This window comes from Chelmon rostratus, chromosome 10 (assembly GCF_017976325.1).
Source record: "Chelmon rostratus isolate fCheRos1 chromosome 10, fCheRos1.pri, whole genome shotgun sequence".
Taxonomy (NCBI): domain Eukaryota; kingdom Metazoa; phylum Chordata; class Actinopteri; order Chaetodontiformes; family Chaetodontidae; genus Chelmon; species Chelmon rostratus.
Window position 1 is genome coordinate 24,527,087 of NC_055667.1, and position 25,199 is coordinate 24,552,285.

At 43.4% G+C, this 25,199-nt stretch overlaps 3 protein-coding genes and 1 long non-coding RNA gene across 5 annotated transcripts in view; 2 read left to right on the top strand and 2 right to left on the bottom strand.

Annotated features, from left to right (window-relative positions):
• LOC121613122 overlaps positions 1-4,060 on the bottom strand; it is a 21,653-nt gene extending 17,593 nt beyond the window's left edge. Inside the window, exons 1-2 of the long non-coding RNA XR_006007170.1 lie at positions 3,946-4,060; positions 3,355-3,434 (exon numbers count right to left, since the gene is read on the bottom strand). This is a non-coding gene — a long non-coding RNA (uncharacterized LOC121613122). The remainder of the gene's footprint in view (positions 1-3,354; positions 3,435-3,945) is intronic.
• On the top strand, positions 1,366-2,696 carry irx7 (iroquois homeobox 7). Its single transcript, XM_041946406.1, has 2 exons — positions 1,366-1,590; positions 1,812-2,696. The coding sequence occupies exons 1-2, from the start codon at positions 1,366-1,368 to the stop codon at positions 2,574-2,576; spliced, it is 990 nt and encodes a 329-aa protein (XP_041802340.1). The 3' UTR covers positions 2,577-2,696.
• Positions 4,061-7,478: 3,418 nt separating the features above from the next.
• Positions 7,479-15,114, bottom strand: cd40 (CD40 molecule, TNF receptor superfamily member 5). 2 transcript variants are annotated; one of them, XM_041946654.1, is made up of 9 exons: positions 14,910-15,114; positions 14,355-14,430; positions 13,161-13,283; positions 12,918-13,061; positions 12,666-12,759; positions 10,755-10,813; positions 10,181-10,273; positions 10,059-10,084; positions 7,479-8,707 (listed from the first exon to the last, which is right to left on the bottom strand). In XM_041946654.1, the coding sequence occupies exons 1-9, from the start codon at positions 14,979-14,981 to the stop codon at positions 8,414-8,416; spliced, it is 981 nt and encodes a 326-aa protein (XP_041802588.1). In that variant the 5' UTR covers positions 14,982-15,114; the 3' UTR covers positions 7,479-8,413. The 2 variants fall into 2 exon arrangements, with proteins under 2 accessions (XP_041802588.1, XP_041802587.1); XM_041946653.1 differs by having other exon boundaries at positions 10,053-10,084; positions 14,910-15,102.
• A 3,015-nt stretch (positions 15,115-18,129) lies between these two features.
• The window catches only part of LOC121612489 (formin-like protein 13), a 34,845-nt gene continuing 27,775 nt past the window's right edge, over positions 18,130-25,199 (top strand). The window contains exons 1-8 of the mRNA XM_041945394.1: positions 18,130-18,374; positions 19,087-19,215; positions 19,783-19,857; positions 20,380-20,553; positions 20,714-20,871; positions 22,210-22,398; positions 22,649-23,306; positions 23,620-23,782. Of these exons, the coding sequence (XP_041801328.1) occupies positions 18,288-18,374; positions 19,087-19,215; positions 19,783-19,857; positions 20,380-20,553; positions 20,714-20,871; positions 22,210-22,398; positions 22,649-23,306; positions 23,620-23,782 (1,633 nt within the window). The 5' untranslated portion in view covers positions 18,130-18,287. The remainder of the gene's footprint in view (positions 18,375-19,086; positions 19,216-19,782; positions 19,858-20,379; positions 20,554-20,713; positions 20,872-22,209; positions 22,399-22,648; positions 23,307-23,619; positions 23,783-25,199) is intronic.

Below are 25,199 nucleotides of genomic sequence, written 5' to 3' on the forward strand. Positions count from 1 at the left end.
TACAAGTCATCACCCTTGCGCGTTTCGACTCTTCTCCAATACTAATCACCATTACCAATTAATTAATTAATAAAAGCGCCGCGACCATCGCCACCAGCTGCAGACCTCCATACTGTTAATATAATAATCAAAATGATGCAAGATAAGCGAGGTGTGCTGCTCCTTTGAACCCAAACACTGAGCTCGACTGTGGCGCTTTTGAAGGGCATGAGGGGGGACAATAAGAAGTGTAATCTTCTCCTCTTATCTCTGACAACCCCCCGACACACACACACACACACACACACACACACACACACACACACACACACACACACACACACACACACACACACACACATTAGCATCTGTTATCTCACAATTATCATATACATTAGTCAACACCTGTTTCACTTAACCTCGTTTAATTAGGGCCATTGAAACGCTGCGCTTCACCCAGAACAACGAGATCCGACGTTTGCGCGGACAGTTTGTTATGATTCAGTCATTAAATTAACAAATAAAATGGGCACGTGAGGCTGAATGACAACTGTGACAGACTTCAGTCTTTTTTATTCCAAAAACTCCAACAAGTTCATTTCGGGGAATGGCACAAGTCTTTCTTAGCGGCACTTTTACGCGTGCGTAAAGCGTATTTTGTTTGTTTATTAGCGTGATTTAATGCTATTGAGATGGTTAATTCAATTCACAAAACTACAGATCTGTAGGTGATGAAGTGTCAGAAGCGACGGCGGGGGCTGGCGGGACGCTGTTAACTAAATTCAGGTCAGTTTTGAGGCTCTCCGCCGACACGAGGTGTTAAATTCGTCATAAAAACGACATGGAGGTGGTGTGAGCTTCCTTGTCGTGAAAATAAATGTGTAAATAAGAGGCAAAATAAAAACATAATAAACAGGATTAAAAACAGAAAGAAATTAACAGTCTTCTCTTTGTGGCCTGTGCATGTAAAAAGTTATATTTTGCGCTGTTTATCAGAATGACACACACCTAAAGACTGAGTTTTATGATAAAAACAGATGATGTTTGGTTGTTACGCGGCGCTGATGGTTAATTCTGAATCCTAATTCACGTCTTTAAAGAAAAAGTTGCATTTGAATTGAAACTTCTCTCGAGAAATCACTGTGTCGCGATAAGTAGCGCATATTTAGCCTCTCCGCGAAAACGCTAAAAGGAACAGCGGAGGGCTTCTTTGATGGGATTTATCGCCAGTGAAAGCTGTGGGTCTTTTGAACGTAGCTGTCAGTCAATACCAGAGGGACCTCCCCCACCCTCCCCCCGCACACACACGCTGGCAGCTGGGTGTGTATAAATAGATCCAGGAGCTTGGGCTGCCACTCAAACCCGAATAGCTGGGACGCAGGAAAGATGCCCGCATCGCAAACTGGATTTGGCAGCTTCTTCTTGGAGCGGAACATCAGCATGCCGGCTGGATATCAGATTCCGGTGCTGGGATGCCCACCGGGCGTGCAGCAGCAGCAGCAGCAGGCTCAGCATCTGGCAGCAATGGCAGCTGGAGTCCCCATAACATACTCAGGACTACAAGGATACAACTTTATCCCCTATCCGCACCACAGGCACATCACGCACATGGTGAGTTGATGATCAGTCATCGCATGGAAAGCTTCAAACTTAACGAAAGTGTGTCTGAAATCTGATGTTGAGAAGTTTTAGAAGTTATGTCCGCCCTCAAAGCCAACAATATTAATTCAGGAGGATTTCCACCTTAACTGCACTTCTGTCTGCTTGTGCGCTCTGGGTCAACTCCGTGCGTAATTGCTCGCTCTTAAACGTTCCATCTTTCTGTTTTGCAGAACAACGGTTTCGACTTGAAGGCTGCCTCTCCCTACCATCACGCGCTCCTGGCTCGCGGGGGAGCTTTCTACCCGCCCTACCGTCCTGGAGCAGCCGAGGATCCCGGTCGGGTCGCCAAGGTGGCCACCCGAGAGAGCACCGGAGCGCTGAAGGCCTGGCTGAACGAGCACTTGAAGAACCCGTATCCGACCAAGGGCGAGAAAATCATGCTCGCCATCATCACCAAAATGAGCCTCACGCAGGTCTCCACGTGGTTCGCCAACGCAAGGCGACGCCTGAAGAAGGAGAACAGGGTCAGCTGGGCGTCGAAGGGGAAATCTGACGAGGAGGACGAGGAGCAGGAGGGTGAGAGCGACGATGACGACGGCTCCCTGCAGAAATGTCACTTGGATGAGCGGGAGGAAGAAGAGCCTCAAACAGAGCGCGCAGACACGGACGCGCAGGTGGAGAGCGCGTTGGGCGGCTCGGCACCTGTGGATGCGCGCCTGGAGATGCAGCCAATCAGCGAGCGCGAAGATGGGGAGCTCGCGCTTGTCAAGAAAGTTGAGAAGAGCGAGTCCGACACGCCAGCCGCTTTGGAGAGTAAAGAAAACATGTCGAGCCAGAAGCCCAAAATCTGGTCTTTGGCAGAAACGGCCACCTCGGAGACTGTGAAGAAACCTGTGGAGCATATTTACCACCCGGCCGGCAAACTGTGGGCCGAATGGGCCTCCAGAAACGGACTGTTTGTCCCGTCATGTTACACCACCCATGAAATTGTCTAAGCGGGTATTTAGACACAAAAGAGAGACATTGCCCACATCTTTTGCACTTTAAACTTCCAAACCTCAGGGATCTGATCGTTAATTCCTGACGTTTGCAGTGAAATGGAAATGTTTTGAGACCAAAGACTAAACGTGTAAATAAATGTAGATGTATTTTTCCATCAGCGACCTGTAAATTATGCTTCCTTTGTCTAATCATGAAGAAATATTTTTGCTTAAATAAAGTTCAGCTTAGAGCGAAATCCCACTGTGCTTTCCTGCTCTGTATTTGACACATATCATATATTTATGGCTCTTTTAATTTGTTTATAATGGGAAATTAGCCATCCAGCTGCTTTGTTTCCTGCTCACAGTCATGTTACAAAGCTCCTGTTAATAAGGGCCTTGCACAGTAGCATTTTCCTTCATAGTGAAAACTCATATGTGAGATAAAACTTCTTATTTAAGGGAAATCATGTGAATGATCACAAACACTATTGACTACTTTGCATATCAAACCTAAATGTAGCCTCTTAAGTCTTCTAAAGCAAGTTTCTGGTCAGTTTCTTGCAGTAATCCCTGCCTTTAATGTTAGACCTCACATTTCTTAAATTCCTGCGTGGATGCAAATTGATGCTTCTTATTTTCCCTTCAGGTAAAAAGGTTTAAAATTCACTTCAGATTAGTCAGCAGCAGCAGGCCCGCAGGTCTTTTAAGATGTTAGTCGTGTTTAGGGGAAGGCTGAGGGATGCTTCACTATCTATCACCCAGGTTCCCATGTAAATTCAAAGGGCTGTACCTCCATTAATCCGGGGATAATGAGAAACCCCTGGGAGCATGCAGCTGTCTTCTTCTGGCCTCACCTCTTCATGCAAATCCCTACAAACAGAACACAGAGCAGGCAGCTTAGCTCTTATCTGCCCCTTTTCTCACACACAGATAAATACAGTACAACACAACATCGTAACAAAGTTCATATTTACTGATAAAACGTTGTCTCCTTATGATTTTGACTCCTGTAGTGCTGATAAATAACACATTTCTACTCCTTAGAAGAATATCAAGAACATCATTCAGCAGTATGTTCACTATAGAGACACGATGTGATAATCCACGAACCTCTAGCGCCCCTCTGAGGAAATCAAAAGTAACTACAGCACGACTTTACTCCACGAGAGCAGCGTTTTCACCACAGGTGAAAGCAACAGGTAAGTTAATTATTGCAGTTTAACCCAGTTATCAAAACGCATCCTGGAGGCAATTAAGTCATTTTAAACCCCTCAGCGCCCGAAGGCCGTATTGTGCATCAAAAATCAGACTCATTCTTGGAGTGATAACTAAGCAGAACACACATACGTGATACACATATTTTTATATAGGCGTGCCTTACGTTTTCAGAGGATGTCATTATCTCCGATATATCGCGAATAAACATCCTTAAGAAACCACAGACGCTCCGCGTAACTCCAGAACTCGCCTGAGAATTTTCATGTTTTTAAGTTTTCTTCCGTGTCACAGTAATGCAGTGATAGGGTGCATCTCATTTCTCAAAATGTTCGTTTCCTCGCTCCTCGCTCGAACCGGAAGTACTTCTGGTCCAACGTATCCTGCAATAAATGGCTGTAATTCAGATGAGCCCAATTTAACGTTTCATTCTCCAAAGAGCAATAATACTAGAACACGAGGATCCGTCATGTTTCAATCAAGTAAAAGATGATGTATAGTGAGCAGGGACGATAGGAACCTGCTCACTGTTATCCCGCTTAGAGCTCTGCTCACGACTAAAGCATTCTGTTGACATAATGAGTATGACTGATTGTAATCTGCATGATATGCCTATTCCACTCCCCCAGGGGATGTTATCAATAGTTTTATGCTGTTAAATGTAGTTTTATGCTGTTAAATGCTGTGGATGAATATTTAACAGTATTTTACAATTATTATAAAAAACAGTCAGATACTGTTGTAAATTCACTGTAAATTTACAGAAATTTGTTACAGTGTGGCTCTATCATATAAAAAACAGAAACAAAACCTTTTACTATACTGACTTGGACAGGTAAAGAAGCACAAGAAACGTCCCTACATGTCAAAGATTCTATAATGGTGCACTGTAACGGCAAATTATTCTTTTAAACACAACAGACACCTCTGCTGGACACTGAAGAGGCCCAGTGGGGAGCCAAAACTACAGGACAAACAACTTCAGAATCTTCAATATCAGTTACATTCAGAACATTAAAATTACCATATACTCATGGATCACATGTCCATCGTCCTCACCAAGGTAGAGGCAAAGTGCTCTGAGGACTGCTGCCCTTTTTGAATGAACATCACTTGTAGCCTGTGTGAAGAGATTACACTGGTTAAAAAAATATTTTCAACCCCATGGTTATAGTATCAAAAACCTTATTTCTTTGATTACAAAATAATTAATAATATGTGACATGCAAAATTGAACTTCAGTAAAAATACAAAAGTATTGGCATCAAAATATACTCTAAGCAATCAAAGCAAAAGTGCTTGTTTTAACATCCTTTTACCGTGTGTGATAGCAATTTTTTGTACTTTTACTTATGTAGCAAGTAACTAAATGCATCAAATAAATGTAGAGTAGAGTAGGAAGTAACACAAAATGGAACTGCTCAAGTACAAGTACCTCAAAATTGGACTTAATTAGGCCATAGTAGTTAAATGGAATTAAATAAATTCTGCTTGATCATTGTTTATAATGGAAGGCAGGACCGTGTTGTAAACACAAAGCAAGGGTTGTGGAGAGCATTTCAAAATGTGTATTTCATAAGCTTATAGGCATGTATGACACACAATCATCATCAGCCTTCCCCTTGTTAAGGATAAGGCTGATGTTGGCCTCTGTTAGTGATCTGGGAAGGAAGCCATTCCTCAACGAGTCATGAAACAAGGGTTGTATTAGGAAACAACCCAACAGCTGCATTGTTCTCCAGCAGAGCAAAACAGACCTCTCCCTTCACCTGGATCCTGAGCTGGTCTGAAGAAGACCCCTTTGCCTGACCATGACCCTGAGGCCCCCACTAGGTGGAGTCAAGTGACAGAAAATTCCATCACAACACTGAGCATCAGAAAAAAGAAGAAATAAAAAGATGGACAGATGGTAGAAAAACAAAGTTCATTTCTTCTTACTTTTTTAATCAAACTTAGTTACACTGATGATAATTCACACGATTGTAGACTCCAGTAGCCTTTCCTATCCTCAGTATAACTGTTGAATCAATTTACGTAAACCATAAAGCTGAGAACAGCATGGACATCTGCAAAACATGAAACTGAAAGGGCATGAAGCAAGTATGATGTCCACGGATGAGAGTATATTGTTTTTTTTTTCACATATTGTTACAAAAAAAAAAAACAAGAAGAAGCAGCTCAGATGACAAAAGTGTTCATATGTTGTAGTGTGTTCTGTAATCTGCTGACAGGTTGTAGTTTTTGTAGACACAAGTCTGTTGCCTCATATGGGTCTAATTGAAGAACCAGGTGTGATTCTGCCATGATGACGTTGCATATGTCGTACACCTCTTGGTTGCATGGAACACTTGCACATTTGCAGATTCCCATCAGCAGGTGAAACGTAGTCCCTGGTCACTTTCATAGAGCTCTGACAATGCTTGCCATTTGGCACATTGATGTTTTTTGATGGTCTGATCATGCAACACACCTGTGCTGTCTCATCCAAGTCATCCAAGAATGTACATGGATACATGATCATACATTAGTTTTTTTTTTTTGTTGTTGTTTTTTTACAAAGCCTTCCTTCAGTGAGGAAACTGCCTCAAAATTTCAGTCATTTTAGAAAATGCATAATTAGCTAATTAACAACATCCCACAACTGCATGTTCCTCACAAAAGTGACTGTATATAAAAGGGAAATAAACAGTATATGTCATAAATTTATGGAGCAATGTGTTTTGATAGAGCCTTTGAGAAATGTGACCATTTCAAGGTAAAAATGTTTTACTTTTACTTTGGAATATCTCTAAACTGATACAGTGAAAAAGTGTCATTTTCCTCCTGACTCAAATCAGTCACTGTCATACATTATGGAGCAATGTAATTTTCATGCCAGGAGGCCTGCCATGACTGCCCTTCACTGTCAGGCCCATCAGGCGCTAGCGTCTGCAACACATGCACTGGAACCTGAACACGAGAAGGGACGTAATGTTCAGCAATGCACCAATAGCAAAACAAGACACGTCCATGGTGATAAAATGATTAAATGTTATTGTCAATCATTCCTGAACTCTGACCTTGAATAAAAATCAGATCAGACCTTTAAGAAGCAAGTTTGAGAGCTCCAGGTGTAGTAACGGAGTAGATTTGTACCCGTTAAATTATGGCAAAAAAAAAGGCGCAACACTGCCATCAATTGGCGCAGTAATCGCTATTGGCTCCTTTCAAAGAGCCGTTCAAAAAACTGGCTCATTTTTATATTTATGAAGTTTTAAGAAGCCAGTCTGGCCTTAACGTTTTATCCTGGAAGTAATCACTGGGAGGAATGAATATGAGTTTGAATTCTTCTGAAATATTGATTATAACCTTATTTAACATCTGTGGATTAGATTTTAAAGTCTGATCTGGATTAATTGTAAATATTCCACAGGGTGGCGCCATATCACTCTGCTTTGACAGTGACGTGAATTACCCTTTGTACAATTCTATGTATGTGCGTAAACCACGACTTGAACACGTATGAACATGAAACAAAGCAGGCTACAATGGATTTCTGTGCAAAACAGCTTTTAGTGCAAAGATTTCCACACAAGAACATTGTTAATAATACAGAACAACCAAACACACAAACAAACTGTTCAATAGACTGGTGGCATTTTCAGAGACTTCATTGTCACTATTATCTGAGTCATCTGGCTCTCTTCTCACCTCTGCCACTTTTACTGTTGGATGTTGAGTTTTCAGGTGTCTGTGCAAATTATTTGTGGAGCCTGACTGAAAAGATTTTTTTTTTTTTTTTTGATAAATACTGCATTTAGCCCTCCTGTTTGCCACTAGAGAAAAGTGCATCCAAATGCTGCTTCGTTTCCTTAATTGGCTCATTTTGTCGACGACGTCGGACTGACTCTCCTCCTCCTCATTTAGACCACTTGCTGGTGTGGCTCTCCAAGGGAGGAGGCATTCACATGTTTCTGTGTTTTTCTTTTTTTTTTTTTGTTACTGGCACACTCGCGTGAAGGCAGCGTGCACAAAGTGGCGTGATGCTATTTGCATATCTAATAAGCAGCTCCTCCCCATGTAACTGGGGGGAAAAAAAGAACGGTTCCCAGCTGCGACTCAGTTCCCATCGTTCATGTTAAGCTGTTCAAAAGAACCAGTTCGTTCGTGAACGTCACAACACTAGTCTTGTGTCTTTTAAGGCTCTGAGTTAAACAGACACACTGACTGACCAACAGCGGGAAAAACAAACACTCCTCTGGTGTAAATTTAAAGTGGCACACATTTTAATGAAAAATAAAAAGCTTGTTAATGACATGCTAATTCCATGCACAATTATTGTCGTACCTTTGTATCTGGTGCAAATATGCACGGAAGTATTTTGCAAAGAATTCAAATAAAAGTTGATGACTACATCAAAATACAATATATACACACACTGTGAAATGTGAGACTGCAACCTTAGAAATGCTACCAACTGTCAGAGGGTTACCATTTTCTAATATTGTTACAATCGAGCTTTACATGTGTTGTCAACACTTAAGTAAACTACATACGTCTTTAGGTGGAGAATTATGTACAAGTGACATGTGAGGCAACAATACGCAACAGGTTACATTCATAATTACACACTATCAACAAGCAACGTCCGTCTTTCAGCCTGTAATTGTCTGTGTTTGTGATTCCTGTCGGGAGAGGACTTCTGCTTTCCCGTTCTCCTGTGTCACAATTTTTCCATTTTCAGTTAGAAGCACGTCATGCGACATCTCCTGGCTCGGCTCATCCTCGTTTTCCTCCGGTGTCCTCTGAAAACCCTCGTCTTGCGAGGACTCAGGCATGCTGCCTGAGGTGCAGTACTCTTCATCCACAGGTTCAGTGGGGGTTGTTATGAGTCCTGTAGCTTCCTTCAGAGGCTCGTGGGTTTCTCCCAGACAGGATTCAACACAGCCCTTCAAGATAAAAATGGCGTTAAAATGTTGTGGGAATGGGAGAAAAAGTTGAGTAAAATTCTATGAATTCAAGGCCACAGTTTTAGTTTCTTATGGTGTTTAAATGCTCTGTATTAATGAGATCAAGTACTCTAAGTGGGAAACCATTTAAACACAGCTAGATCAATGCTGGAAAACATATAGACCCTACATTAAATGTCATTTAAAGTAACAGTTTTATCTTAGCATAATAGCTGTAAACAGAAGGAAACAGCTAGCCTGTCAAACTTCACGCTTCAGTTTTTGTACAGATTAAATAAATGTTAATTAGTGGGCTTCACAGCCAGATTTCGTGACTTCTGGATAGAGCCAGGCTTGCTGGTTGCCCCTGTTTCCAGTCTACGATAAACTGATTGCCAAGTGTAGCTTCCTGTGCATGCAAGTGTCAAGCTCTTCATCTAACTCAAGAGGGCAAGTAAGCATATTTCCCCACATGGCAAACTATTCCTTAAAGTGAGCACCATCAAACATGATCATTCATAGTAAATTTTGCCTTTGAGAGAAAGTGAACATTAAAGGTTCAGTAGGGAACTTTTATAAAAATAACTTTTTGCCAATTTTGCTGAAACTGTCACCACATCCCGACAGTCATACATGAGACAGATAATCTGGTTTCTCCGGCTCCTCCCTGTACTCCTATTGGCTTTTACAAGAATCAACCACGTCTGAATGAAAACAACCAATCAGCTCGAGAATCGCCTGCTGCACCTTTTACAGAATATTCCTGCTTACTTAAATACAACCCTGATTCCAAAAAAGTTGGCACTCTGTGCAAAACCTATATAAAAACAGAATGTAATCATCTGCAAACAAACTGTGTTCACCAACAACGTAGTGTTCCTGAGTCCATGTATTAATCTCCTTTATACAATCATGTGTTCACAAACTGGTGAACCTCGCTCCATCCTCGCTTGTGAGCGACTGAGCCTTTCCAGGATGATTCATACCCAATCATGATACTATCACCTGTTACCAATCAGCCTGTTTACCTGTGGAATGATCCAAACAGGTGTTTTTGGAGCATTCCACAGCTTTCCCAGTCTTTTGTTGCTCCTGTCCCAACTTGTTTGAAACATGTTACTACATCAGATCAGAATAAGCAGAAATTTACAAAAATCTATGAAGTTGATGAGGTCTTTGGACTATTTTCAGTTGAGCACATGTCAAAAAGAATTAGAAACTGATCACTTTCTGTTTTATTCATGTTTTAAACAGCGTCCTAACGTTTTTTGGAATCGGGGTTGTGTATGAGCTGCATGAAAGACTTATGTAGCAATCAGCAAAGCGAGATAAAAATCACATTTACCTTTACCTTTCCTTTTGCATTGTCTTGTTTATCTAAAAGAAAAGGAAGAAAAGACAGAGAACATGAGAGTATTCACTACATTACTGAATGTGTAACTCATTAGAGACAGCATTGAGAGCACAGCCTACCTTTGCATCGCCAAAACATGAATCCAGCTGTAAATACAACAAAAACTGCAAAAAGCACAGCCAAGATCACAGTTAGGTGTGTCCGAGAGGTTTCTGCAAGACAAGAAGACGAGAGAAAACCATTAACCACAGCATCACAACGACACATTCGCAATCAATCATCTCCCCGTACGGGATAATTCAATCATCTGAGGAGAATACAGGTTTTTATCGAGAATACAGATCTCTTGATAAACACCCTCCAGAACAGGAAGTGGGTTTACAGCGCCTCACTGAAAAAGGTAACTTTCATATCTGCTACACATTTGCATTTCAGCAGAGGAAACATCATTTTCATGGAGTCCATGCTTCATGTTATATTTAAAAAAAAACAGACTGAGCTATTGAAACATGGTGGAGTGTAAACATTGTGTAGGCAAAAGCTGTTAATCCCACACTCAAAACCACAGAAGACAGATTTACACGGCGTACCGTCTCCTGGCCTGCAGTTTCGTTCTGAGTAAGACACCGCTAACCACACAGCTGCACATGTCAGTGAGACACTTTACAGTTTATCCTCCTACACAGAACTTACCGCAGATGGCGTCGGATACGTCCGTTCCAATATGTTGGATGTGCTGTCCTTTCTCGCACCTGCGAAGAATTTCACAGTGTTACAGGATAATGCCTGGTCTCTTATTGTGATCGACAAATTCAGCTGATAATTTGTCCTGAAACGTCCAAAAAGAAGGCAGCTGTTTGCTAATGTTGCTGTCCGACAGAAGGCTGTAAGGCTTTGGGCCACGACGAGCCTCCAGAACAGCTTCAGAGCTCCGTGGTGCAGATTCTCAGAGTCTTTGAAACTCTAATGGAGGGATCAAACTTATTTGGGGTTGTGTCACTCCCAAATGTCCAATAAATGTTCAATTTGGATGCAATCTGTGACTGTGAAAACCATAACATATGATTCATATCATTTTCACACCATTTATTGACATCTTGTGCCCTGTATGGAGGTATTTGTTTTGTCTCTCCTGTCAATGATTCAGGTTTTTCATCCAGTTTTTCAGCAGTTTTTATGTCCAATAAGGATTTGGCTCTCAGATGTTTACATGAAAAGATGAAGAAGTTTCCCGACAAACTTTCAGATGAGGAAGGATGAGCTAAGTGTCAAGCTAGCCACGGCAGACCCGCTATCTCTGACCACCAACCGCTGGACGAAAAACTACGTCACGACTCCCTGTCACTTCCTCTGTGCTGACGGGGAGATTCAGTCAGCTCAAGATAAACTGGTTCGTTAATGGTTGATGGCTGTCGGGTTATGGAAAGAAGAATCAACCAAAACTGGCATCCCTAGTTCCGACATGAAAGTTGGACCACAGTCCGGTTCATCAGCTGATCGTCCTGAGAGTTCTAGCGACGTCAACATATGACGCTACCACGAATGGGCTGATTCAGCTATTCTGCTTAATTTTACGTTCACCTAAAAAAAAGAGCGACCTCCCACCTGTCGCTCTTTATGCTACGTCACATGACTTTCTGACAGCAAGCCCTGAAGGCAAACTTCTCCCATGTGCGATCAAAGACAGCTCAGATTAAGACTGTTGGCTCTTACAAACACCACAGGATTAAAACAATGACACAGGAATATAATTTACAGCTCAATGTACATGAATGCCATAAACGCATCGAGTAATTCTGGACGTCACACATGGAGTGAACGCCACAGCGCCGACGTCTGATCGCAACCAAATAAATCTGCAATCAAATGTTGTCACATCAAAAATAACAAAGGCACATGCATTTCCTTTTCCATAGCAATTAAATGATAAATAGCTCCCGGTTTCCTGAACCATCACTGGTGAAAAAAAGGTCACCGTCTGTCCGTCTGCCTCATGACCACGATGCAGTTTTCGGCGTCCGACCGGGACACGACGCCACCGTCCGAACAGTGTTTGCTGGGTAGCTACCATTTCTTCATACATGACACTGAATGTAAGCCTGTTCAGCCCAGGATCCAGCATCAACATGCTTGACGGATCATCAACAGCACCTGGAATCTCTTCAGCGGTGGAATTCATGGAGCCGCATCCAACAATTTCTGGAACAATCCGACGAGCACGGCGCACTAACCCAAACCCTGAACCTAACCCGGCTTCACACAGTGATCATCCAGGTGTGCAGAGCTAAGCTCAACACAGCTACTTCGATCCCTTTTGGTTTGTCCCGTCGAGTGGAAGATGGTCCAGAAGCCTGCACAGTTGTCCTCACTGGAATCATCATTGTGTCTCGCTCCTCCATGACGGGAAGCTTTTTGCTCCCCTTTTATAAACACTCGTGCTTTCACGTGTGGTTTAACGAGCCGTCGCATCGCAACCTTCGCAAAGTTGGAGGCCCAACTTATAAGAGCAGTTCGACATGATGGAAAATGCGCTTTCTTGCTTGGTGCTCGCTAAGACGGACGACGACACATCAAACGTAAACGTGTTGTCGTTTCCATACTCACTCTGTCCATTTCTTACAGATGCCGTCCAGTGAGTCCTCATCAGAATATGTGCCATCGGGGCAATTCTGACACACCGTGTCATGCGTATGATTGCCTGAAAGACAAGTGCGATACTGCATGTTAGCTGTAGGTCGGCCGTACGTGGACATGCGTGCTGCTACATCGACTGTGTACCTCGAATGCCCAGAACAGATTAAATGCTAATCTAATCTAGATTCAGCACATTCAGTGGATCGGAAAGATGTGTCGCACCTTTGGAGTGAACCCCGTGTCCTGGTCCACAGGTACTGTGCGGCACACAGATCATACATTCCTCACCGGAGCAGTGAAATCCCACTTTACATATGCATGTGGTTCTTTTCTTGGTGTCGTGGTCGGCAGCCTGGAAGTTTGTATCTGGAAGAAGAACGGTCACAAGTTGTACCCTGTGCTGAAACCCCAAACAGACGTCTATCACTCTACATGAGAATAACAGTTTAGCTGAATTTGTCTTACTTCGGTCACAGTATGGCTGAAGCTGACACTTGGATTCTCTGGTGTATTTATCCTGATATTCATTCTCCCTGCATTCTTGGCACTGAGGTTCCAGACAAGTGCCGAGGGACGACATGCTGGTTCCTGAAATGAAAAACACGCCGTTGCTTCGTAAATGCAGTACTGTGCAGTGCTACAGTGTTTGTCTCAGGTGTTTGTCGTAAATGAGGACCTGTAGTCACTTTCTTGCCAAGAGTCAGAGGAAAAGATCGACGCCACTCTCATGTCTGTCTGTTAAATACAAAACTACAGCCAGGACAGTTAGCTTAGCTTAGCATAAAGACTGGAAACAGGGGTAAAGAGCTAGCCTGGCTCTGTCTGAAGGTAACAAACTGTCCACCAGCAGCTCTAAAGCTCCCTGATTAATATTTGCTATTTGTTTATTCCCCCACAGACGGCAAAATGTAAACACAAAAAGTTGCTATTTCCTGTGGGATTATGTGCTGGACTATTTCTTGGGCGGGAGCAGCGATTCAGCCTTTTTGAATAGTTCAGTCAATGAGATGTCAAAAAGAAAAAAAAAAGCCCAAGAGTCCAAGGAGACATCTTAAAATGTAAAAAGAGAGTATTTGTGATGGTCTTCACTCTTTTTGCTTGACTAATGACAGAAATGACTAATCGAGTTGTGTAAAACATGAATAAAAACAGAATGCAGGGCTATCAGGGCGGAAGCTGACAGTTATTTCTCTGATGACTGATAATCAATGAGGAATTAATGTGCACAGCTCCACACTGAGGTAGCTTCACATATAACAGATGTAAGGGTGGTGTCGACCTCCGCCTCTAAGTCTTGGCAGGAAAGCCAATGAGTGAAGTTTTCCTTTGGAGTGCTGTGGATGTTGGGGTGGGGAAGGGTGAAAGGGAAGTGAAAGCAAAAGCAAAAGATTTTAGCCAGTCAGTGTTTGAGTGTTGAGCTTTCTGTTTGCCATCTTTGTCATCATGTTCAATCAATGAAGTGAAGGAATTCGGTGTACATCTAGATTTAAGAGGTTTGCAATTGTTAATGTTTTGTTTTTCAGGGGCCCAGTTCCTACATGTTACATGGTCTGGGGTCTCATTCACGGCGCCTGGACAAAGAGTGCGCATCCCAGCAGCCGTTTTAGAGATAACCTGATAGCTTTAATCATGGAAGTGAGCAGAGGAGCGTCCACGTACCTGGACCACACATTTTGCAGCACTCGCCACCGCGCGCGTACTGAGTCTGGGGGTCACACTGAGCGGCGGCCAGCGACTGCAAAACACAAAGGACACGAATAATGATGTTATACCATGGTTTCTCTGCCGAGCCTTGTGGCTCACTTCCTCACACCGCACTGCAAAGGGCGGGACGGAAAGTCCCAAACATTCAGCAAGCTGTTCACTCCGAAACTCAGAGCCACGCAGGTGCACTTCTCTGGACCTTTTACATGCTTCACTGTTAATAACGTTAGTTTGCGCGTCAGGATCGAGACAAAGTCGCGTGTTCGCACCGCAACCGCCCGTCCCCGTCCAGCTGAAAACGAAAGTGAAAGTACGCGTAAATGGCGCAACATTTCTGCAACGACCACTCTGACCTAAAAACATCATTTAATGACACTTCTGAGTGGAAGATGAATAAAGTAAGTTGAATTTACAGCCGACAACAACGCGACTAGATGGAAGAGTTCAACCTGAGCCAATCAGAATCGATCCTTTTATTATATTATAAGAAACCTGAATAATCTAACTCACCGTAAAAGCCCACATCATCATCATCATCATCACCATCATGGTAATGGTCATCCTCAGCCGCAGTGGACGCATCTTGGTGGAGAGTGAACAGCTTCTCCGCTGACGGGTGTCTCTTTCTGCGATCCGTCTCTGCTTTAACTGCGGGAGGCGCTTCCTCCGTCAGCTGGAGCGGAGGGGATTTCCTGTGGGCGGGTGTGTTTTTTTGCTCTTGACCGTTTCCTGTAAGCTGCTGACTGCACCGGCGTGAACAGCTCGGTCCCTAAAACTGCCCACAAGTCACGCGATTCCCACCCTCAGGCCGGCTTTGAACGCAACAGCCGCGACGTGAAAACCTGGGTGTTTCTTTAGTAGATGTGTGATAATTCAAGTTGAGCTACCAGTGGGAGGAGAAGTACTCAGACAGTAAAAGTAACGTAAAGTATCAGAAGTAGTGCTTATGGGGAGGCGCCTGTCAGGGTGCAGATGGATTATTATTACTGATGCGTGAATATAAGCTGCTGCAGCAGGCTGAGGTGGAGCTAATTTAAATTATTTTAATTTGTTTAACGACAGCAAAGCCCCCCTTTTTAAATAAACTCAGTGCAGATTCTGTAAAGTCTGCAAAGGAACCAGTAACAATTGATCACTGGTTGTGTTGTTCTCGAGCTGCGTGGCTTCTGGGGAAACGTGAGAGAAAAGCTGCGATTGTCCGCATCGCCCTGGACACACCTTTCTGCGGTGGAGGCTGAAATCCCACCAGATGGAGGGATTCCCCAAAAACTTTTCACGATGGGGAGTTTCCACCTGCAGCCCTGTCGTCTCCTCCGCCATTACGCGCGCACTGATCGCTGCGCACGTGCGCTCAGCGTTGAACGCGTCTGAGAGGCGATCAGGTGAGCGCGTTACCTGTCCTGTGTCACTGAAATGGAGTCACAACACCTGCAGTTTTTTTTTTTGTTGCCTGTGTATTCCTGCAGTTACGGCGCTGGTGCCAGGTGCAGCCAAAAAGCACGATTTCTCGTATTCTCTTGGCGGGGAAGTCCAGTTCCTTATAGGAGAATTTTTAGTGGAATATTAACATAATGACACTTCTGAACTGTGTACTTTTCCCTCGCGTTCATGAAAGGTACATTAGAAATAAAGTTATTCTTATCATTCATTTTACTGTATGTTTAATGCAATCTTATAAAAGTTAGGGTACCTTATAATAAAATATCGCTTCAGTGGAATCACTGATTTCACCTTCGTGTTATTTCTGGTTGTCGGATCTCTTGTCATTCCTGAAACCTGAAAAATGTAAATTTAGACTCAGTTAGACACATGATCTGCTTCTTATTGGCCTGCAGATGTAGCTGTGAGATGCTGAATTATAAACTGTGGAAATGTGACCGGACTTGTAGGATTTTTTTTTTTTTTACCTCTAAATTTAGTGTTTTATTTTCTTCCTTTGAGCTGACACTATTTTGTGTGCTTTTTTGTGCCCAACTCATTTTGTCCTGTATTCTTGAAAAACGTCCCTGTATTAAATATGAACTTGTTTAACTTCATTTGACCATTTTTGAGAACTAGATTTTAGGTTAAAATTTAATTTCTCTCACTTCACCAGTTTGGCTGAAATTTCAGTTGGATTAGTCATCATTAATGACAGCGTTAAACTATGATACTGTTGCTCATAATTCACCTTTTATGGCTGGACTCCCTCAGTGTGTCTGCGCTGAATGTGAGGATATTTTATTTTTTCTTACCATTTAAATAAGTTGATACAAACTCAAGTAACTGTGGTGCTCACCAAGCCACACGTAGCAGTCTGCTGTCACTGACAATTAATTCTAATTAATAAATCAGTTTGTAGACACGTTCCAAACTCTATACCAGAACAAAGTTGTTCTCCTTCTTTGCCTCATTTTCACTGTCTTGGGCTGTAAAACAAATCCTTCTTTTTCTTACTAGTTTGTTTGTTTTATTAGTTTATCTGACAAGTGACGCTGTTCATTGATTAACAGGAAACAGGAAAAACTATAATAACCCAGAGTTACCCTAAAAGGCTCATTTTCATCTGTTGTCCTGGCCAGATGTGGAAAAGCCCTAAAAACATAGATTGAAATGACATATTTTGATAAATATGCACAGTAGTGCAGCACTCATCCACCAATAAATCATCACAGTATAGCACATAAGATACAAACTCAACCAAACAGAAAGGACAGACCACAAGAACAAGCAGAAAAGATGCTTAAAATTCAAATATTGTTGATATGTTTCATTATTAATCTATAACTGGAGGGTTTCAGTGCCCTAATTAACCACAGACATAATACCATCAGTACAATCTAATTCATATAATGGGCTCATGTTGTTTATATTGATGTCATTATTATGCTGAGGAATTATAACACCCGGCACACATGAAATGCGTCAGATTTAGCCACATTTCTAATAAAAACATCAAAAAAAGACTTATAATACAAGAAAAAATGGTCAAAAGCAACATATGTTGTTTTTTTAACTGACACATACAAAATAAAACCAGAAACTAATAAGAAAATGAACTGAAAACAAAATAATTAAAATGTGCTAGAAACATGTAACATGCACAAACTATAAAATATTTTTTGTTGCCTCAGTGAAACCTGCCTCACTCTGTAAATGTATAATACTGATTTTAATATAATTAAAAGATTATTAGTATGAACAGACTTAGCAAATCAGACACATTTAAATCCTGTACAGACTGTAAATAGTAGAAATAAAGTTTATTTTCTAAATCCACTTAAAGCACACATTTTATCCTCGGATACTGTTTTTCTCTGTAGAATCAGCATTTTCACGTTTGTGGGTAATAATTTTACCATCACAGCCTTTATATCTGTTACTGAGGCAGTTTGCTGTGAAAACTAATTTAAAATTATTATAGTTAGAAAGTTATTGAGGGAAAACCTGTTATAAGAATATGAGGTGGTGCTTTTCAAGTTTCCAGGTGAGTTTACCTGGATGTTCCTTTTAAATCGTACAGTAAACTTGTGCCATGGCAGATATAAACTGTATTGTAGTGTATTTTTATTTGTACTGGGGGAAAGCCTCTGGTTTCTCAGTGCTCTCTCCTGGATAAAACAAGGTGTGCAGCAGGTAAAGCACATTGTCCTGCAAGTGGAGACATGTAAACTGACTGGAAATGCAGAGAAAGCCTCTGCGTTGCTGTGGGTGTGGCTGACCTGCCTGCCTTACCTGGAAGAGGTGTAACCTGAGCTGAGAGAGGGTGGTGGCACAAACATGACCCAAATCACTGCATTTTTCCCAGCCAGAGAGGCAGATCTCTGCTGGAGTCTTGCATGATATATATTTAAAAAAGAAATCCCCTTTCGTGTCTTTGCCATAAAAGAGGAATAGGTCCGTGGCTGCATGGATTTTTGTGTGCAGTCTAAAAAAACCATCATGCCAAGTTTAGGATCGAAGAAGAAGGAGAGTCAAGCTGAGGACTTCCCGCAGGTAATGATTTCACTTTACATTCAGTGAGAAGTAGGGAAGCATCACGCAGTCAGGTGAAATTCTAAGTTACTGTGTGTGTGAAAGTTTAACGTCAACGCTTCTGCAGGTGTCACTACACCAAAACAGCAGCTTGTTTTCCTGGGAAAACAGCCCTCTCACTTTCATTAACGTCAGGCCTGTGCAGCAAACTCAAAGTTTTGGTTCAGTATGTGGGAGACTCTCGAGAGCTTTTACTTCCTCAAATCGACCCGACTTCCCTGCTGCTTGTAGTTTCCCTGACGGGAACACTTGTTTACTCAGAAATCTGACAGATAATGACTGATTTACTGCATGTGTTCAACAGATGCAGGTGCTGATTGTCCTTTGCAGCGCGATGGTTCCTCTTTATAATTCCACTGAGCTGAGACTGACTCATCTTGTCTCCCTTATCAGCAATCAGGCATATCTGAAAGAACAAAACAAGTATTGTACATGACGACAAAATGGGAGAACATGAGGGTTTCAAATAGTTTTGTACTAATAATATATGAGCTACTTGTCAGTTTGCCACTTTAAAGGGCGTGATTTTGTCACTTTAACATGTATATTTTGGGGAACATGAACCATAATTGTTCAGGTACAGTGCATTCGGTTCACAATAGAAACATTTAACCAAACGACTCCCGTCTATTAACACAGTTTCTGTTTATTTTCTGGGCCGCTGTGCTTTCAGCTGAGCAATGAGATGCAGCTGAGCATCATGAACAGGGTGAAGAGCGGAGAGTTGTCCATCGAGGATGCTCTGAACCAGGCCAGGAAGGACAGGAAGCAGCTGCTCAAAGAGGGGAGCCTGGCTGAAGAGGTACGCTGCAGTTGTCTACGTTCGGGGCCGGGTCATCATCCGCAAAACAGGGCGCAAACTGTAAAAGTGCCCTCAGAGAAGTTACTGCTCCGAGATTTTCCTTTTGCACTGATAAACAAAGTGGAAAGTGATATTTAAAGAGCTTCAGACGTGTAGGTTTTAAGTTTAGCGTGACCAGGGCTAGCTGCTCCCCCAGCCTCTGGTCTCAATGCTAACCTGACCCCATCTCCACACAACACACAGACATGTGGCATGTAATCCCTTTAAAGACATCATTTCCATCCTATCGTGCTTCTTGAGTGAGATTCTGAAATCTGACATGTATGTTTATCGTCTGCTCATCAGACACTGCTGTGTCAATAAGCCGCTCAGCCTGCTGGATCGTTTTTCAAAGAAAACTCCGGCCAGTTTGAGGCTGAGAGGTGTTTTCACTGTGAAATTTTGTGGTTTGTGTTCTACGCCTTAGTAGGAAACAAACAAAGGAGAAGACGTCCTGGTAATGACTAAAAGGTGTTTCCCCATTAGGCATTAATGTCTGACATATTTGTTGCTCGGCTGTGGTTGCAGGCACAGCAGCCCTCGCAGTACAACTTCAGCGTTCACAAGCACAGCCACTACAGGTGGCAGAAACGGGTTCTTCAGGTGAGTTTAAAAAAAACAATGGTCCGCAGTCACGCCTGCGGCTCTGTGAAGCGGCGCTTTGGCGGTCAGCACGGGAGCGCGCCCACAATGCTGGCATGATGAAAAGCGGGTATATTGTTTGCGAGGCCCGCCATCTTAGTTGACGGTGTTAGCATGCAAACATTTGCTAATTAGCACTAAACAAAAAGCACATCGGAGGCTGACTGGAGTGCCATCATGTCATTATGCCAAGTAGTGTTAATTGCTACAGTGTATACAAAACTAATTGGTCGCCAAAGTGATTATAATTCGTCCTGAGGGGGACATGAACGTCCGTCCCAAATTTCTAGCAGTAAAGTGAAGAGTGTCGACAAAATCAGAGGGATTCTTCCTCTGGGAACCATGATTGTCTGTAAATAAGTTCATGGCAATCCATCCAATAGTTGCTGAGGTATTTCCGTCTGGACCAGACGTCCCGATATGATCATTGTCACAGTGTTGTGCTAATTGATTAATTTAAAACCTCTCATTGTGACGACTCAGATCGATTTCAAGACCAAAATGCTGTGCAGCATCGAGAAAGGCATCATCAAGCGCCAGCTAGCTTTCTCCATGGTGAAGAGTTGTGATGATGGAGCGGCCTCCAGGTTCTCCATTTCCTTCAGAGGACATCATGATTATGAACTGGAGGCCACTTCGCTGGAGGACAAGCACAAGGTGAATGTGAACTATAAAAATAAACCTTTGTATTTATAGTCAATACAACTGTACTGGACCTGTCATCTCCAGTCAAATCATTTGTGCTGAGAGAAGGAAAGATGTAATCGTTGCTTTCCTTTGAGGCCACTTGTCACTGATGCCCTCTCTGTTTGAACAGATGATTCAGCTCGTGAATCAGATCATTTATGGGAACATATACAGCGATGCTGAGGAGGGCAGCGCAGAAGCACGTGAGCAGCCTCAAGCATCACAGAGCCTCCGGGAAGGCGTCCTGTTGCTGCACCGAGGCGGCCTGGCATCATTCAAATGGGTGAAGTACGGATGCGTCCTTATTACCGTGACGACACAACAAATGTGCAGCACAGTTAGTGATGAGAAATGATTTGTGGCTGCATGTCCAGACCCACATCCTCAGTTACAAATGTGTGTTTTGTTTTTTTAAATCAGGAATAGATCGAGTTCGTTACTGTGCTCACGCTAGAGAAGTGACACAATTAAAGCTGCCCTGCAGACATAAAGATACTCCGCTTTGAGTAATAACTTGTGTGTTACGTCGACTCCTTCCCCTGTGTTGAAAAATCCCAAATCTCTGAACATCAGCAGCAAATCATTTAAAAGGGGAAAAACTAGAAACAGCTGGAAGACTCAGTTTTCAGTGGATGTGAACTGGAGGCTTCCAGCTTCGTCCACATCGACAGAATCATGCTTGTACGCACCCGTCTTCCAAACAGATCTGAGCTGACCTCAGAGAAACTTTCCCCCCTTCTGAAGAAGAATGTGAAAACTGTCTTCTAGCGTCAAACTCTGCACGAACTGGACATCATTCTGCACAGTGAATCTCAAACCTCCAAGGAAAACACGTTTTTGAGTGGAGGGAGAACTAAATGCTTGCGCACACTATTATGTCACTATTATGAAGCTTAGACCCGGCAGGCAGTTAGCTTAGCTTAGCATAAAGACTGGAAACAGGCAGAAACAGCACGTAGCTTCCCGCAGAGCAAATTCGAGCCAGCCAAACTCACGCTTTTACACATTTTGCAGGATTAAACAAAGACATAACCGTCATCTGATTCTCACATCCTCTTGCTCACCTGTTCCTCGGTTCACCCCTCAGTATTTACACCAGCCCACCTCCCCCCCATGCCGATTGTCTATGTTGCCTTGTGCCTCCCAGCCGCTACCGGTAGCTGTACCTGCTAGTACTGATCCTGTGATTCTTTCGCTCCCTGCTATCTGCTGCTTTGACCTGCTATCCTATACCTGTAAGCCTGTTATCACTCAGCTCCATCAGCTGGAGCCTCTGGAGCCTCTTCCCAGTTTCATCACACATTACCTTTGACAATAACATGTTAATTAATGAGCAATGTGCAAAGAGGCCGGTATTTCTCCTTTAAAACAGAGCAATACTAGCTGCTTCCCTGTTTCTCTCTGTGTTAAGTTGATGGCCATCGGTGCTCTTGTTGCACCACATCAGAGCTAAATCAGATGCAAATATGTCTATGTATTGCAGTACAAGGATGCCAAACTATGTCTGAGGTAACTAACTGAGGAAACCTGTCTCCTTTGCCTAGTTAGTCCTCTAGTAAATGTAAAAACGCTGTACAGACGCAGGTCCTGTTGTCGTGGCCTACACATGACTCTGTTTTGTCCCAGATACGAGGTCCAGCTCCATCCAGGCCAGCTAACACTGGTCCCCGTCAGGCGACGAGGCCCCGCCGACGGCACGGTGACGTCCTCGGTGCCCGCCTCCATCGTGGTTCACCTGTCCGACGGCGACACCAGCGTGCAGAAACCCAACGGCTCCGACACGTTCACTCTGATCACCCACAGAAATGAGTACCAGTGAGTGAGCGTCATTAAGACGTGGAAAGCGGTTAATGGATCCGGTCTATCACACCAGCTGCTTCTTTACGGGTTCATTTACAGCCTTGTTATAGCGTGTAATTTCAGTCAATTCATTTATTTTTACCGTTGCAGTTACGACGCAGCCTCGTTTGAGTGATAATGTCAAACAGATACAGGCCTGGAGTGTTAATTACCACACTCATCTCTGCTGACGAGGGGAGTTGAGTGAATCGTGGATTTGTTGCAGGTTCCGGGTGCCTGTGTCAGACCAGACAGCTGCCCCTGGATCTGTCCAGCAGGACCGAGATGCTTGGGTCCAGGCCATCGACAAACTGTGTTCAGACTGGAAGAGGAAGTCCAGGGGCGAACACGCGTTTGTGGAAACGCAGAGTCTACGAAAGCTCCGCATAGCCGAAGACACAGAGGATGCCGACGCAGACCTTGAGTCAAGTAGTGAATTTGGTGGCGGGAATGTGAGCCTCATTTATCCTCCAGTTGATTATGAAGACCCCACTTCAGGCGGTGGAGATCATTTATCAGCAGGTGACACAGGTCAAAGTTGTCCCTCAGCTGATCAAAGAAAACCCACTCCTAAACCTCGCAGCACCAGGAAGGCCGCTGTTCAGGTTATGGGGCCTGATATTTTGCCTCCAGTCCCATCGCCAACCTCTCCCGGTGTCGAAGCCCTGAATTCACCCGCCTCCCCTCAACCCTCACCCACTCTCACTGCCCTCACATCCTCTTCCACAGTCCCAGAGTCTCTTCCCCAAGAATCAGGCTCATCAGATGTGAAAGAGCCCTCGCCCCCGAGCATCCCAGCGCCTCCACCTTTACTCTTCAACCTGCGGAATTTAAGGAAACCGTGCACCAAGGCTTTCCACTGGGACGTAGTCGGCTCAGAGAAGGTAACGCTACCGTTTGTCAGTTAAAGCGTCAGCCATTCAAGACACTGAATCACCATTTGTTCACAGTTAAGCCTAAAGCTTACAGAGGTACCTATCAGTGTGAATTAGTCATATTTAAATGCAGCCTTTTTATTACTTTGGCAAACACAGAAAGATCAGTTTCACTTCATTATTTCTCATTGCATCATTGTGGGGAATTATTCTTTGTTTAGTCTGTCAGTTTTTGCTTCTGTGTTGCTCTTTTGTAACGTTAACATTGATTTCCTCATAAAATGGGGTTGCCTCAGCACTGAATTAATTTGTTTCATGGCAGATTGCAAAATCATTCTGGATACAGGCGAGCACCGCGAGGATCGAAATCGACACATCACGCCTATATGAGCAATTTGCTGTTAAAGATCTGGGGACGTCTGCCGCGCCTGAGCCGAGTAATACCCATCATATTATGCTCAACCAGAAGATTGCACACAACTTCAGTAAGTAGCTCAACAATGAATATGTTTCTGAGTGTTGAGCTGCTCATGACTATCGTCCACTGCAGTAGATAATTTGCGGCAGTTTAAGACGGAGATTGGATGTTCGCAGCAAAATAAGTATAATTTCCATGTTGTATTGAAAAGGCGTTCTTTTAGATTAAGTCTTATTCCTTCTGTGAATTGGAAGTGGTGCTGTGAATAAATCCACTTTTTCCACAACCACCAGAGGGAGGCACCGCATAGAAAGAGCCTTCAGGATCTCTGCAGAAGCAGCGTTAATGTCAGGCTCTTTAATTTTCATAAATTAGACTTTAAATGGCCAATTAAGAGGGAGCTGACCTGAGAACTCTTTTAGGGAGGGCCTATAAATGCTGCCACTTTGCTCTTTAAACGGCGGCTGAAGCTATAATGATGCCACAGTGGCTGTAAAACAGATGGATGTTCCTCCTATTTGTCTGCAGGGGGCAGTGTGTCACCAGTGCTGCAGTGCCATAACTGCCCATGTAATCTGCAGAGCCACTGTGAAGTGGAACATATTCTATATCTCATCTAATGGCTTTTCACTTTTGATTAACTGAGCGTACGTGGTTTGTGCATCTCGAGACCTGAGCCGGGGGAGGACATTTCAGAAGCTTCCCCCTCGCAGTTCCTCCGAAAGGCACAGACACTGGCAGAGGATACAGATGTGGTGGTGGGCTGCTAAGTGGAATCAGTGCGAGTGTGTGGACTGGCAACATAATTAGAGTTCACATGTTCATGAAAAATGGATAGGGGATCTGAGCGATGGCGACATCCTGTCCTGGTGCAGAATACCTCAGCGATCGGAGTTTGCGCTCATGCCTGACCTGGAAACTTTGCGTCAGGAGCTGAATGATGACAGGCAGCGGGCAGCCTGCAGCCGAGCATCTCTCTGCTGCAAGCTTTAGAAACATGTAGACATTTGAAGAAGAAGGGACTCTTTCTGTTGTGTCAGTGTGCAAAACGGCACAATTAAAAGTACAGTACAAGTATTTACATGTTGGACTTCAGTGCATTACTTGAGTAAATGAAGTAGTTATACTACATCAGTGCATTGAAGCTATTGACCTACAACTATGACCTATAAACAGCTTGTTTGTAGTTAAAACAGAATCAGAGCAAAGGTGATTTCTGCCTGTTTATCCTGAAAAAACACAGGAACTCCTTCAGGATTTAGTTCTCATTAAAGCCATGAAAGAAAGAAAAATAAAGGACCTCTCTCTCTTTCTCCCCCTCTCCCTCTTCTTTGGCATCCCCCACACAGTCACACTTGCGCTCGCCCTCCCTGCTCTTGTTTGCGTGTTTATCCCCACAAACCTGCCTAAATTTGCGCTGTTTATTCAGCTCATATCTCGGCCTTTGCCACACTATTTATTCATCTGATCCCAGTACAGTGGGA